The sequence below is a fragment of the Cnephaeus nilssonii genome (genome assembly GCF_951640355.1).
Source record: "Cnephaeus nilssonii genome assembly, chromosome: 4".
NCBI classification, from domain to species: domain Eukaryota; kingdom Metazoa; phylum Chordata; class Mammalia; order Chiroptera; family Vespertilionidae; genus Cnephaeus; species Cnephaeus nilssonii.
The window spans coordinates 79,157,028-79,173,829 of record NC_137075.1 but is presented as its reverse complement, the minus strand read 5'-3'; the positions used below and the strand labels follow the sequence as shown (position 1 = coordinate 79,173,829).

The 16,802-nt window shown below is 37.8% G+C and overlaps 2 protein-coding genes across 2 annotated transcripts in view; both read left to right on the top strand.

Annotated features, from left to right (window-relative positions):
• Positions 1–14,206, top strand: part of SGPP1 (sphingosine-1-phosphate phosphatase 1) — a 38,795-nt gene extending 24,589 nt beyond the window's left edge. The window contains exon 3 of the mRNA XM_079768216.1: positions 9,384–14,206. Coding sequence (XP_079624342.1) covers positions 9,384–9,935 — 552 coding nt within the window. The 3' untranslated portion in view covers positions 9,936–14,206. The remainder of the gene's footprint in view (positions 1–9,383) is intronic.
• The window catches only part of WDR89 (WD repeat domain 89), a 95,997-nt gene that overhangs the window by 23,779 nt on the left and 55,416 nt on the right, over positions 1–16,802 (top strand). The gene's annotated exons all lie outside the window — the stretch shown is intronic.

Sequence of the window (16,802 nt, the reverse complement as noted above, 5' to 3'; positions counted from 1 at the left end):
GGGAGGTAGAGATAGAAACATCAATGATGAGAATCATTGATCAACTGCCTCCTGCATGCCCCCTACTGGGGATCAAGCCCACAACCTGGGCAAGTGCCCTGACTGGGAATTAAACTGTGACCTCCGAGTTCATATGTCAATGCTTAACCACTGAGCAACACCGGCCAGGGCTAGTTCATTTTTTATATACCAGATAATGTCTATTCATGAACAGCTGAAATAAAAACAATACTGATGTATTATTTTTCAAATGATGACTCCTATAATCTTAGTACTTTTAAGTATTTAAGAATTGTTTCATGTATATTATAAGTTTTTGCTTTTCCTTTAAAAGTAAAATCACAGATAACTTGTAAATATTGTGAATTATGATTATGTTATAACCACAGTTATTTCATTTGATAATTGGTAATGAACCCCTTTTCTTTTAACATTTGGGCCTAATTTTCTCCTCAATTTTTGTGTTGGTTTTTTTTTTGTATATTTTAATGTTTTGGTAATTACCTGCATTTTAAACTATTTTCTTTTCTTTTTAATCCTCACCTGAAAATATTTTTCCATTGATTTTTTTAGAGAGAATGGAAGAGAGAGGGAAAGAAGAGAAATATTGATGTGAGAGAAATACATTGGTTGGTTGCCTCCTGCACGAGGAGGTGTGTGCCTTTAACCGGAATCGAACCCAGGACCCTTCGGTCCATAGGCCGACGCTCTATCCACTGAGCCAAACCGGCTAGGGCTGAACTATTTTCTTAATCATAGTTTGTATCTTCACTGTTTATTGTGAAATTAGTATGGAATTATAGGCAGAGTGTGCCCTAGAGGTTGCTCATAGGTGCTTAGATACCATACTATCTAAGCTGATATCTTCATTAACATTAAGAGGAGAGTTCAGAAGTGTTCTAAATAATTTATAATGAAAACTTCATTCATTCAGTATTTCCTATATGCTTTGTTATTGTTACAACACAAAGAACAGCTTCGTTTATTTTTAATATCCACCTACTTCACTAAATTGATTTTCTTTATCCCCATCTTTTCTTTGTTACCAAACCTAGCTCTCAAATTTAATTTCTTAAAACACAAGCCATTTTCAAGTTTCTAGACTGAGTACTTGTCAAATTACTTTTGTTACACAGTAAACACTAAGCGTTCTTATAGTGATGCGTTTTAATAGTAATAGTTCCTGGATAATAACTATTTGGTTTTTTTTAATTTGGTTGGTTGGTTCTGGTTTTTGTTTTTTATTAATCCTCACTCGAGGTTATTTTTTCCATTGATTTTTTGAGAGTGGAAGGGAAGGAGGGGCGGAGAAGGAGAGAGAGAGACATCAAAGTGAGAGAGACACTTCCACGTTAGCATATAACTTAACTTTCAGGGCATAAAAATTATAATTAATACCTAAATTATTCACTAAGTTTCTTTTTGGAAAGTTTGCTACTTTGAGTTCTTTATGTTACATTTAACATTAACTTTCTTTATTGCGTACTTTGTGATGTAATACTTCGAAGCACTTATACATTTTAATGTTATACATTCAATATCCCATTGATAGCCATCGTGTTTATGTCCTGAACTCTTATCATGCATTACTTCTGGTTATGTTGCATGGAATTTCAGCATGCCCTTACTATCCAGGGTAGTATCATGAACAATTAATAAACAAACAGAAAAGGAAGCAGCCCTAGCCAATTTGGCTCAGTGGATAGAGCATCGGCCTGTGGACTGAAGGGTCCCAGGTTCTATTCCAGTCAAGGGCACATGCCAGGGTTGTGGGCTTGATCCCCAATAGCAGGCGACCAGGAGGCAGCCAATCAATGGTTCTCTCTCAACATTGATGTTTCTATCTCTCTCTGTCTCTCGGAAATCAATAAAAATATATTTGAAATAAAGATTTACATAGTCTTGTAGCAAACTAAGTTTAATATTCATGGAGATACACAATCATCATTTACTTAAAACATCTAATTCTATATGAGAATTATAAAGCTCAGAACATTTCCACATTAGCATATAATTTAAAATTTTGAATCAGTCATGAAGTTTAAATAAAAAATAAGCAACAGCTTACGTCCTAGTAGTGAAAATCCTGTGGTGGTTCCCTGAGACCTGTGCCTTTAATTTCAAGTAGGGAAAGAAGGGTAAGATAGCAAAGGAACATAACCTCATAAAGTGAAATTGTTTGGCAATTGGGGGTCTGAAATGTAAGGAATAGAGTTTGACAGTCATATGATTTGAGATCTGCATATTCTAAAGTATGGTCAGAGGTAGGGTTCTTTGCAGAATTTTTGAGTGATTGCAATAAAATTCAGTTAACCAGAATTCTTGAGTAATTCTTCTAGTGTGTATCAGTGAGTTTTTATGGAAGACTTCATATTTTAAAGAATGTTGAAATTTTAGTTTCTCTTACTCTCAATATTTAATTCCTAATACTGACATTTTTCTTTTTTTTTTAAACAAACATATTGAGCACTTTCAATCTAGGAGATTGAATAACTAGCTATGTGGCCTTAGTCTATTTTTCTTTAAAAACTGGTTATTTACAGTAACGATAAATTTTCATCAAATTTGGACACTTTTGAAAGGGAAGAAAAGTACTTTTAACACTTATTTTTGGGGCAACAAAGCAATATTTGATTGTCCCAGGCAAGTTATATCAGGATGGTTGTGAAAATTAAATATAAAATATTACAATAAATGTTTTAGTACACAAAGAATTATTATTCCCTGAAATGTCTTTAGCCTAATTTCAAGAAATTATGTTTCATCTATTTCTCTTATAGAGTTCTTGTCAGGCAAAATGTGATGACTCTAAAGAGTTACTTTAACTGTCTTAATTTAGCTCACCAAGTATTTATTGCCGCTTATTGTGTGCTAGACACTGGGTATCCATATATATAAAAAGCCAGGGGCCATGATGACCGAAACGACCAAACAACCTGTCGCCATCAGGTGGCATTGACTCGCGAGCGGGCCGAATTGCTGACCTCTCGGTCCCTCCCTCCGGCTCCCTCGGGCACAGGCGGCTCCCACCTGCCTCCAGCAAACCGCCCAATCGGGGTGGGGCCGGCCAACCTCCCATCCTGATCAAGAGTGGGCTGCACAGAGCCTGGACCCTTCCTTCCTGGCAGCCCCGAGTCCCTGGGGTTGAGAGCTCTGATGGCCCTGCCCAAAGAGTAGAGGTGCCTGACAGTCAGGGACAGGGACCACAGGCCTCCATGGAGCACCACAGAGTTGGCAAGGAGAGGAGAGGGTCTGTGGAGGCGGAGGCGGCGAATCCAGCGGCATCAGTCCAGAATCCAGCCCTTCCCCCGTAGGCAGCGGGCCCTCAACCCAGAACCCCAGCCTAAATTGGAAGAGCCTGAGGGAGGCTTCAGGAAGCTCTACGCAGAGCTGCGCGTTGAGAACGAGAGACTTTGTGAGGCCCTGTCTGAGACCATGCTGTGGCTGGCGCAGCTCAAGGTGGAGCTGGAGCGCGCCATGCAGAGGCAGGAGTGCTTTGCAGAGAGGCGGGCCCTCCTGGAGCTGGAGAGATTTGAGTGCAGGGCCCTGGAGCACAAGGCTGCTGAGCTGGAAGCGGAGCTGAAGGGCCTGTCCAACCTCCGGGCTGGCAACCAGCGCAAGGACGAGAACACGGCCCTGATCCGCGTCATCAGCAAACTGTCCCAGTGACCCTGGAGGACTTGCCCCTGCACCCACATTTATAAAGCTGCTTCTGCCACACGTACCCCTTCCCCTGTGTGAACACAAGCGACAGGGCTGCTGGGGAGTCTCTGAGAAGCCATAACCTCCCCTCGGGAGCCAAGGGGGCCATCTGAGGCCAGGATAGAGAGGGGAGGCTGAGCCAGGTAGGGGGACCAGGGCTGCAGGCAGGACCAGGAAGGAACCGAGGACCAGGAAGTGCCAGGACCAATAGCCAGGACCAGAGTGGCCACCTGGAGGTCCCCTCTCACGTGTGCTGCCACCAGTCACCCCTCCCACCCCTGAGCAAGGATCCGAAAATGTGCCAAGCATCCCACCGCCCTGGGCCCGGTGGGCCAGTATATAGGGTCCGTGTGCAATAGGGAGGGATGTCTTCTATTTTTTGCTGCCCCCTCCCCAACGCAATTGGGGACGATCAGGCTGGCATGGGAGGGCAGTTGGGGACCATCAGGCCGGCAGGGGAGGGCTGTTGGGGGCCATCAGGCCAGCAAGGGAGGGCAGTTTGGGGCCATCAGGCCAGCAAGGGAGGGCAGTTGGGGGCAATCAGGCAGGCAGGGGAGGGCAGTTGGGGGTGATCAGGCCAGCAGGGAAGGGCAGTTGCGGGCGATCAGGCCAGCAGGGGAAGGCAGTTGGGGGCAATCAGGCCGGCAGGGGAGGGCAGTTGGGGGTGATCAGGCTGGCAGGGGAAGGCAGTTGGGGGCAATCAGGCCAGCAGGGGAGGGCAGTTGGGGGAGATCAGGCCGGCAGGGGAGCGGTTAGGTGTCCATCAGGACGCAGGAGAGTGGTTAGGGGGTGATCAGGCTGGCAGGCAGAAGCAGTTAGGGGCAATCAGGCAGGCAGGCAGGCAAGTGGTTAGGAGCCAGTGGTCCCGGATTGTGAGAGGGATGTCCCTGATTGGAGAGGGTGCAGGCCTGGCTGAGAGACAACCCCCCCCCCCTCGGGCTCCCTTGGACTCTTCCAAATTTCATGCACTGGGCCTCTAGTATATGTATAATAAAGGAAAGTCTTTGCCTTTGAGAAATCACAGTCTGAATACTAATGTGTAATATAAGTAGATAATGCAGTAATTTTCAACTGAAAATTACACAATAGAACCCCTAGGAAGCTTTGAAAAAAATATTGATGCTTCACTCCCACTTCAACTCAGTTAAATTAGAATCCCTGAGGACTGGCGCAGGCACCAATATTTTTAAGTTCTCTGAGTGATTTTAATGGGCAGGCAAGAGTTGTGAGCCTTTGGTTTTCTGGGAGAAGTAAACAAGCAAAGAAATGGAGAACACCTGGCCAGCGTGGCTCAGTGTTTGATTGTCAACTTAGGAACCAGGAGGTCACAGTTCAATTCCCAGTCAGGGCACATGCCTGGGTTGCAGGCTTGATCCCCAGTGGAGGAAATTCAGAAGGCAGCCAATCAATGATTCTCTCTCATCATTGATGTTTCTATCTATCTCTCCCTCTCCCTTCCTCTCTGAAATCAATAAAATATTTTTTAAAAAGAAAGAAATGGAGAACAACGTGGTAACTGCTGTAATAGGTATGTAGAAGCAGCTTAGGAGGCAGAGAGAAGAAAGTTGTTCCTGTTATGGGGTAGGAGGAGAAAGTTTATGGAGGAGATATATGCCTGGGCAGAATTGCAAAGGATATGTAATAGTTTGTCTAAAATATACATGGTAAAGGTAATCCCAAAATGAGAGGAAATAGAGTCTATAAATTCATTATAGGATCTGACATTGAAGCTTAATGATAGGTAGAAGCTAGATATGAAATACTTTTTATGTCCTTCTAAGAACTTTGAATACACCAATGGTATTTACTGCCTTAGTTGATACTTTTAAAAATATTTTGTTAATTGATTTTATCTTTCTGGACCAACTATAAAAGGAGCCACTTATAGATAAATAAAAAATTTAAGTCTCACCTCATACTGTAGAATAGGAAAATATCAGTGAGAACTTGTTTTATATCGAAATATTTTTCTAATGTATATAATGTAGTAATTGTTGAAAAGCAGTAAAGATATTCATTTATAAGTAATTTAGTAGATTTTGTTAAAATAGATAAATTCCTATAAAGTATTCATTCATTCATTTATCCACTCAAAAAATATTTGAGTTTCTACAATATGCTAAGCTACTTGGTAGGTGGTGGTGAACAAAATAGAATCTATTTCCTAAAAACATGATAGTTGAATATTCAATTCTTAGTCTGTTTAGTAATTATCTGTATCTTCTGTAGCTGTTCTTATATTCCATAATATTCTGATTTGGAATTGAGTATCTTTTAGAACATTGGTTTCAGGTATTATACTGTTGACTGCCAATCCACCACTCCAAATTTTTTATTGAACTGCTACCATACAGTGAGGAAAATGGCAGGAATTTTGGATATATTGATGTCTTCAATGTAAAAGGCAAACAAAACATTTTTAAATATATTTCTTTATTGATTTCAGAGAGGGAGAGAGAGATAGAAACGTCAATGATGAGAGAATCATTGATTGGCTGCCTCCTGCACGCCCCCTACTGGGGATCGAGCCCACAACCCGAGCATGTGCCCTTGACTGGAATCGAACCCTGGACCCTCCAGGCTGCAGGCCAACGCTCTATCCACTGAGCCAAACCAGCTAGGGCCAAACAGATTTTTTGAATAACATTCTTTTATGATCAGGAAGACTATATAAAGAAATCATGTAAATCAGCAAGAAGACAGTCCAAAAGAACAGTTGCCCAAAAGACACAAATATACATTGCATAGAAAAGGAATAGCCCAGCCGTTGTGGCTCCGTGGTTGAGTGTCGACCTATGTACCAGGAGGTCATGGTCCCATTTCTAGTCAGGGTACATGCACAAGTTGCAGGCTCAATCCCCAAGTGTGGGGAGTGTAGGAGACGGCCAATAATTCTCTCTCATTATTGATGTTTCTATCTCTCCCTTCTTCTTTCTCTGAAATCAATAACAACATACTAGTATTAAAAAAAAAAAAAAGGAGCCCAGCAGTGTGGCTCAGTTGTTGAGTGCCGACAAATGAACCAGAAGGCCACAGGTCAATTTCTGGTCTGGGCACTTACCTGGTTTGCATGCAGGAGGCAGCTGATCAATGATTCTCTCTCATCATTGAATAAGGGAAAGAAAAAAAAGGACTAGCCCATAAACTTATGAAAAATAATAATAATCAGAAAAATGCAATGACTCCTGGGGTATATACCATAAACACTTTGGAAAATTTTTTATTTTCTTGTAAAATTGAACATGCACTTAACCTAAGATTCTGCCATTCTATTCCTAGGCATATGTCCTGGAGAAACTCTTGCAGACCCACACCAGAGAACATCAAAAGAAAGATAGTAGTATTACTTGTAATATTCCTGGTTGGCTTAAGAATACATACCAATTCAGAAAGCATTTAAGTTCAGCCATAACCAATTAACTAATCCAAAACCTGAAAACAATGTAAATGACCATTAGTGGGAAAATGGGTAAATTGTATAATCACACAGAAAAATACTACAGTTGTGAAAGTGAATGATCTACAATTACGTACAATGAATGAATCTTAATAATGTGTAGAGTAAAAAGCAAATCAAAAGACACTGCATACTATATGATAACATTTTTATAAAGCTCAGAAAGAAGCAAAACCAGATAACATTTTGTTTGAAGATATGTGGTAAAACAGTTTAAAAAAATGTTTATTCAGCCAAAACACTGATTTATAATGGACTCTGGGGAAGATGCAGTGATAGAATTGGGAGATAGCATACCAGTATTTCAAAGAACTGGTAATATTATATTTGGGGGGGGCAGTGATTTCATAAATATTAATTATATATAAGTTTATGTGTGCTATACATATCTTTTTCTATGTACCAAATATTACATAATAAAAATTATAAGACAAAAACATTAAGCAAGTACTCTGAAAACTAGTTGAAAAGAGTGGTTTCAGTGCAGTGATGAGTTTAGAAAAAAATAGGAAGTGAGGAAGTAGAGGCAGTGAACATAAGCAACTCCTTTTTTTAAAATATATTTTTATTGATTTCAGAGAGGAAGGAAGGGAGAGATAGAAACATCAATGATGAGAGAGAATGGTTGTTCGGCTGCCTCCTGCACACCCCCTACTGGGGATTGAGCCCTCAACTGGGCATGTGCCCTTGACTGGAATCAAACTTGGGACCCTTTGGTCCACAGGCCGATGCTCTATCCATTGAGCCAAACCAGCTTTTAACTCTTTTTTTTTAAAATATATTTTATTGATTTTTTACAGAGAGGAAGGGAGAGGGATAGGGAATTAGAAACATCGATGAGAGAGAAACATCAATCATCTGCCTCCTGCACACCCCCCTCTAGGGATGTGCCTGCAACCAAGGTACATGCCCTTGACCGGCATCAAATCTGGGACCCTTGAGTCCGCAGGCCGACCCTCTATCCACTGAGCCAAACCGGTCAGGCAACATAAGCAACTCTTGATAAATTTTTCAGTGAGAGAGAGTAGATCCTAGAAATTTAAGGAAGAAATTCCTAGAAATTTAAGGAAGAAATTCCAAAATAGTTTTGTTCATGTCAAGAATGATTCAGAAACACAAGTTCTTTTAATAGTAGCTTCATTTCCTCTTTCACCTACTCAGATTGTTCATACCTAAAACTAGGAGTCATCTTTCAGCCCTTTCTCTTTTGCTTCTCTCCCACATTCAATCTATCACCAAGTTGAAGTTGTCAGCTCTAATGCTAAAATAGTTTACTAAACCCATCTGTGTACTTCTCCTCATGTAGATACGAACCGTTTCTAGAGTGAACCACTGCCGTAGCCTCCCACCAGTGTCTCCTGTCCATCCCATACTTTTCCTCTATGATTCCTTCTCTGCACAGCAGTCCAATTGTTGCACTCCTACTTTGGAATCTTTCAATGGCTCCCTATCACTTTTGAAATAAAAATTAAACTTCTTACCGAGTCTGCAGTGCACGACATGATTTGGCCTCTGCTTATCTCTTTGACCTCATACCACATCTCTCTTTCCTTTCTGACTATTTGAATCACACTGGATTTTAAGTTTAAATGCATGAAAATGAAAATGGTATCTTTGAAAAATAGGTATATTCTTCTAGAAATCAAAACTACATAATTTAATCATATAAATTGTTCAGGATTTGAGTATGAATTTCTGTGTAGTATATATGGGTTTACTTAAATTTATAAATACTTACATATATATACTTTTACAAAATATATTATTATTGATTTCGAGAGGGAGAGGGAGCTGGACAGAGATAGAAAGAAAAAGAAACATCAGTGATGAGAGAGAATTATGCCTCCTGGATACCCTACACTGGGGATCAAGCCCGCAACCCAGGCATGTGCCCTGACTGGGAATCAAACCATGACCTCCTGGTTCATAGGTCAACACTCAACCACTGAGCCACGCCGGCCAGGCTATATATACTTTTAACTTACATTGTAAATTAATTTATGAAAGGGTAGAACTATGAAAACATAATTCTTTTAATATGTCTTTTTTATTATCATTAAAACAGTTTTTAGTACCCATTATATGCAGTTAGTAAAGTTTACTTTGACAAAGTGACATATTTTTTAAAATGTGTATTTATTAACATTTGAAATATGAAAATATATATCTTTTTAATGCCAAATTTAGTATTATACTAAACAACTCTACTTTTCTCTTTTCCCAGGATATTATTGCTGGATTCCTATATACCATTTTAATCTTAGCTATCTTCTATCCATTTGTGGACCTGATCGACAACTTCAACCAAACTCACAAATATGCTCCATTAATCATCATTGGGCTTCATTTAGCCTTGGGGATCTTTTCTTTCACTCTTGACACCTGGAGTACATCCCGAGGAGACACAGCTGAGATTCTAGGAAGTGGTGCTGGAATTGCATGTGGCTCTCATGTTACCTATAACATGGGTCTAATGTTAGATCCTCCTCTGGATACGTTACCTTTAGTTAGGCCCCCCATTACTGTGACTCTCTTTGGAAAAGCCATGTTGCGTACCCTTGTAGGGATGGTATTTGTACTACTAGCCAGAATAATAATGAAAAAGCTCACCATTCCTTTAGCCTGTAAAATCTTCAATATACCATGTGATGATGTTCGAAGAGCAAGACAGCACATGGAAGTTGAACTCCCTTATCGGTACATTACCTACGGAATGGTTGGTTTCTCTATCACATTTGTGGCTCCTTACATATTTTCCTTTATTGGTATCTCTTGATGGAGAAATATTGTTTACAATAAGAAAGAAGGGTATCAGTTACTGGTGTCTAAAAATATATTCTAGTTAAAAGCCAAATCAGAGTTAGGCTTTTGCAGGAATTTAACTTAAATAATTAAGTAAATTCATGAGTTCGTGCATTTTACCATTGCACATCCAGATATTGTTTAGGTGAGCTGAGCTATTTCAACACTGAAAAAATGATTAGTATTCATTTAGACTGTTCATGTAATATTTGGAGAGTTTTGTGCTGTTATGGATTCAAGATATAATATATATTAAGGTACATAATATACTATTATGTATCTAATATATGTTATATATAAAATTATATAGCTACATTTTTAAACTGGGGGGTGTATTATAAAGTCAATAATAATATGCAAACAGTTGTGCCTGTGTATTTGGACTTAATACAGGCATGTTCTTATTACAGATATATTTAATGTTTACTTACTATGGGAGCCATTTCCTAATTAATACATAATTACTAGATCAGAATTCATATGCTTCCACATATTGATTTATGCCTCATTTTATACTGCCATCATGTTACCCATGATGTTGAACATGGGAGGCATTTTATTGGACCAAATTTCAGAAAAATTCGTTTTTGGATTCCTTTTTCCCCCCAGTTCTGTACTGTCTTGAATGTACTTTATTTGTAATTGTTCTGAACATCAGTTTAATAATTCAGGTACTGAATTTTATTGCTTGCTAATTGTGCCTTTCTGTTTGCCGTATAAGAAATGCCATGTATACTGTGATATAAAAATAAGATGCTAACTTAATCTTAACTTACATGTAATCAGGCAAATATTTTTAAAATATGTCAAGCTAACAGGGCTAGAAGTAAAACACACTCAATTCTTTAGCCTTTGTTTAGAAAGAAATGTGGAATGGGCTAAATCTTCTCACTAATTTATTGGGAAACTAAATGGACAAATATTTCCATTTTTGTAAGTATTTTTCTGTGCACTGTAAGTTATAGGGATAAGATATATTTTTTTGTACATTGTCTTGATTGTTTATACTACAGGTAGATGTTTCCAGTTAATGGAAAGGTAATTGAAATTTATAGATGGGACAATGCACAAGTTTCAAATATAAACAAACCATTTTTCTAAATTATTTGGAAAGGATTGGGTGTAGCAGTTACCTTTTAATATTGACTTATTAGTTACTTAAGGTAAATTATAAAATCAAAAAGTATCAGTATTTAGATCCTTTTTTCCCCCCAAATTTTCAGAGGAAAATTTGGTATAGTATTAAACTATTCTTTATTCTGTCTGTGCCTTTATATTTTTGAAGTGTAATTATAATTAGGTTAACATTACGTTTATTTGTAGTAAGTTTTTCATAAAGAAGAGAATTAACTTTCCATAAAAGAGCATCAGGTATGGAATTACTTTAGTGCAATATCTGTCTGATTATCCAGAAGTATCCTTTAAAATGTTTCTATTTTGGGCTGCATAACTATTAAAGCTCATATTTTTATAATTCTGATTGAGAATTTAGAGACATGGTAATTTTTACCAATACTGAATCTGATCATTTTAAATAAAGCAACCAAATTTGGGACCCTTATCTATTAATAGGAAACCAATGCACTTGGGAACATATTGGTATGTTGGAAAATATGCAAATAACTTTTCTTTCAAAATGTGTTTAATGAATCAAATTTTAGGGACTATTTCCTATAATTTGGGCCCATGCTATCTTATTAATTTTTATATCTAGCTTTAAAGGTATTTGAAAATATTCCATTTCTTTGTGTTTTATTATTTTCTGTTCTTGATAGTTCCATGCTAAATATATTTAAAAATAAAAGCCAAATTCAGGTTGCAGGGTGTTTTGTTTTGTTTGCCTTCTATGCATTTGTCTTTATTATCCGGTAGAAATTTATAAAATATATTTAGAGTTTTCAATTCTAGTAGGCTTTCCTGCTGAAGCATTTTATTCAAAATCAGCATACTATTTTCAGTAATAGAAGACTTTGAAGTAATTCTTTAAGGTTGAAGTTGACTTTGGGCTCCATTTATGATCATTTTGATATTGTACTTTTAATAAAAAGTTTCATAATATTTCTTTGAAAAATTTATGTATAAAACATGTTTCAGTAAAATCTGTGGCTAACAGTTAGTTGACTGTTAATTCATTAATTCAGGAATTAATCATACTAGGTACAACTACTTTTTCAAGCAGAATAAACATATGGATAGCCCTTTTATTTTTTATCCACCCACCACAACTCATGGATATTTCATTTTGTCATTTAAAAATGCCATTATATGTGAATTGCAAAAACTAGGTCTTCCAGAAACTCATTATAAGATCTAATATAAAGCAATGCTACTACAGACTTATAAAATTACTTACTAGTTTTCTTTACAAGTAATTTTTAATAACGTCTTTCAAAGACAGCATAAAAATGAATTCAATGATCTGAATATAATTTAAAGGCAAATTTTCTAAGACATTTGATAAAGATGAATATATAAATACTAAAATGTTTTTATTTTAAATATAATCACAATTTATACAGCAAAGGTATTTTCTTTATTGCCAAAGCAATTTCATTCTTTTTAACAAAGAATGTTTAGATTTAAAAACAAAACTATTTAATTGGGACATCAATAGGTCCAATTTTTAAAATTCAGCTTTATAGTTGAATTCATTTTCTGAAGAGAGCTCTTGTCTGCTGAGGAGATATTTTGAGAAAGGGAAGAGATAACAGTTTGAGAAACAGTAATGAAACAGCCGTGGCCTGTGTGGCTCCATTGGTTGGTTGGGATGGAGCCTCATCCCATACACCTTCCTCTGTACACCAAAAGGTGGCTGGTTTGATTTCCCTGCCTGCCTGATTGCCCCTAACCAATCGCCTGCCTGCCCAATCACCCCTAACCCCTCTGCCTGCCTGCCGGATCACCCTTAACTGCTCTGCCTGCCTGCCTAATTGCCCCTAACTGCCTCTGTCTCGGCCCCCACCACCGTGGCTTCGTCCGGAATGACATCCGGAAGATCGTTTGGCTGTCCTGTCTAATTAGCATATTATGCTTATATTATTATAGATCCATCTTCATATTTGAGATTTACCCCTTGTCCAAAATTAGAAGTTCTCAAAACCAAAATCCATTATAGCATATATTATCACCTGTCATTGTCTTACGTATTTTTAAATTTTTTGTCTTCATTTCTAAGCTCCAGGAGGAAATATAGCTTGTGCCTCTATTCTGGACCCCTGGGAGACAGTAGGCATTCAACTAATACATGTAGAATGAATACTTGTGGTACCTAGACCAGTGGTCAACAAACTGCGGCTCGCGAGCCACATGCAGCTCTTTGGCCCCTTGAGTGTGGTTCTGCCACAAAATACCACGTGCGGGCGCGCACATTCAGTGCAATTGAAACTTCGTGGCCCATGTGCAGAAGTCGGTTTTCGGCTCTCAAAAGAAATTTCAATTGTACTGTTGATATTTGGCTCTGTTGACTAATGAGTTTGCCGACCACTGACCTAGACAGGTTTCAGCATGTGCAGTTTTCTGGGGGAAAATTCTACACCATTCATTTAGAGGCTCAAAGATATTGATGATCTAAAAAAGTAAAGTTATGCAATAGTCTTCCTGTTACTTCTTGTTTTAAAATTATCTGGTAAGAATTTTGTCACTTTTTATGCAAATATTTAAAGGATAATAATTTAGATTCTTGAAATGTTTTTGCATGTAATTACAATTCCCTGTTGTATAGAATGTGATTTTTATCCAAATTAGTTTTAAAATAATTTCTTTAGAATTAAAACAAAATCTGAAAAGAAAATATTCTGTATATATAGGGATATAACTTGTTTTTAATAATAAGCTATATAAATGTTCAGGAGAATATTACTTTGTACAGTTTATAACCTGTGATTTTTATATTTAAAATGTTATTAATAATTAAAAAGTAGACAAGATATATTAAGGTTTTAAGGATCAATTTTTTTACTTAACATTTAAAGGCTCCCTTGAGGTCTCCAGGCCCACTGTTTGTTTTTTAATTGAGACATATTGAAATATAACTTTATATTCGTTTTAGATGTTCAACTTGATTTGATATTTGTATATATTGTGAAATGATCACCACAATAAGTCTAGTTAACATCTGCCCCCATAATCTGAAACTGGCCCCCATATATGGAGGGCAGGGAGAGACCAAAGAAAGGTAGGCCACCCCAGATTTGAAGGCGGCAGGTATAAAAGCAAGGGAACTCACGAGGGCTGAGTACATCTATGCACCTGTCTGCCAAATCTTAGAAATTTATATCGAGGCCCCTAACTGAGGTTGTTATGTATACCATCCATAGGGTTTCAGTGATACCTTATTCTCTCAAGGTTTTAGGTATCTTGGGGCAGCTGCTGGGAACAGGGAAGGCAAGAGGAATACACATTCCGGAAAAGGGAGGAGGTGGGGAGCCTCCAATTGCCCAGGTCCAGCTTTCTGGTCACCTAGCCGTTACGTCTTCTTATGATGTCCAACACCACCTTCCAAAACCTCACTGGAGCATTGTAAAGCAAACTGATGACATACCCAGAAACGTGCTAGCAGACCCTGAGGAAATGTGTCTTAGGATAAGACCAGTTACAGGGAACCTTGATGTGTTCTACACAGAGGACTGCCTCCCAGAGGACTTGGTGATTTCCAGGCATGCTCTAGGGATACTGCTGGTGTTCTTCAACTTAATATTTATCCCACCATACTTGAGACAATGAGACTTTATCTGTGGATGGAACTAAGAGCCTGTCACATATCTGACTAACCCCAACTGCTTGGAGCATGAAGATTGTAGGGTGAGTGTAGGAAGAGTGTTTGCTAGTAAAATCACAGAGACACCATCAATATATTCCATATGTGTGAGGTAATCTACAATACACCAATGACCTCCTAAATTTTTCTGATTCAACATTATTGTTCCAGAAGGGTCTTTGCTTCCTTATTCGAGTTGCGTGCGTGTCTATTATCTATTTAAAAGACGTAATGACCATATTGTCTTAAATTTACCTTGTAATTACCAGCTCTCAAACATATTAGTAGCCATTGCAGATCTGCAAGTATAGCCATTCCATTCACCTGCAACTTGCATTTCTAAGACACCTCTGGTGACTTTTCATGGAACAGTTTCATAAGTCTTTGGGGACTTTAATGTTATCCATTGCCATAAGTTACATATTATTTTTGCCCTTGCAAGTCTATAATAAAGCTGGTTCAGATGCTGGGCTTACAGGCCGTGGTTTCTCTGAAATCCTGACCCTGCTGCTTGTTATTTCTCTTGAAAATTTTTGTGTATGAATTCCATTCTGTGTGAAGATGCCGGTGCCAAACTGGCATTGACTTTCATATTCCCATTCTGTCTTCTCCAAGAAAATCAATGACAAAACAGGTATGTTGGATAAAAGAAATAGTCTCAAGTCAGTATATTAAGGATGAAGAAGTCTGAAGACCAGGATTTTTGTTTTGACTTTGACTGCAATTTGCTGGATTTTATTTAAAATGAACAAACATAATTTTTACTGATTTTAGAGGAAGGGAGAAGGAGAGAGAGGAACATCAATGAGAGAGAATCACTGATTGGCTGCCTCCTGCACACCCCACACTGGGGACAAGCCCACAATCGGGCATGTGCCCTGACCAGGAATTGAACCCTGACCTCCTAGTTCATAGTTGACACTCAACCACAGAGCCACACTGGCCAGGCTCATTTGCTGGACTTCTGGCACTAGCTCCATCTTCTATGAGACAGGTTCCTCGCATATAAAATGGAGAGGTTTGACTTGATATTCTCTAAAATTTAATGAACTGTGCTAGATCAAGTGTGCAAAAACAAAGGGAATATTTCTATTGTTGTTATGATACTAAAATTTATCAAAAAAAAAGAGAAAGAATTTTAATCCACTTGTACTGAGGGAGCATATCTTGCCCTATCTATGAAAATTTAGTATGCACCCCTCTAAGAAAGTTACACTTATTTCCAAAGAGAAGCAATGAGTTCATTGCTTTAGAGTCATAACAGGAGGTTACAAGGCTTTGTCATAACTTTTGTTTGAATTACAAGGTTTAAAGTCACCACTAGGTGTTACCTAATTCAACCTACTAAAATCACTGCCTATACAGATAGTTCTTTGTTTAAAAACAAACAGAAGGATAGGGAAAATACCAAAGACTTCAGTAATGTTATAATTCATTCAACAAATCTTGCTAGTAATGGAAATGGATATATAAATGAAAAAAAGGCGAAGAAAATCTTTGGGAATTTCATTCAGAACTAAAAGACAAAAAAAAGCTGAATAAAAAACATTGATGTTTCTCTCTCTGAAATCAATAAAAGTATATTTTTTTAAAAAGATGGACAATAACAAGTGTTAGTATACAGAGAAATTGGAACTCATAAGTTGTGGGTGGGAATGTAAAATGGTGCAATTATTTTGGAAAACAGTTGGCAGTTCCTCAGAATACAAACCGAGTTAACCTACAACCCGCAATTTTACTCCTAGATATTTAACCAATAAATTAAAAACATATGACCACACAAAAACTTGTATGTAAGTCTTTATAGTAGCATCATTTATTATAGCCAAAAAAGTGCAAACAACCCAAATGCCCATCAATTGATGAATGAATAAATAAAATGTGGGATGTCCAAAATGTTAGATGGAATATTATTCAATCATAAAAATAAATTAAGCACTGATATATGCTACAAAATGGATGACCTTGAAAATATGCTAAGTTAAAGAAGTCAGATATAAAAGACTACATACTGTATGATTTCATAATATGGAATGTTCAGATAAGGCAGATCTGTAGAGACAGAAAATAGATGAATTATACTGG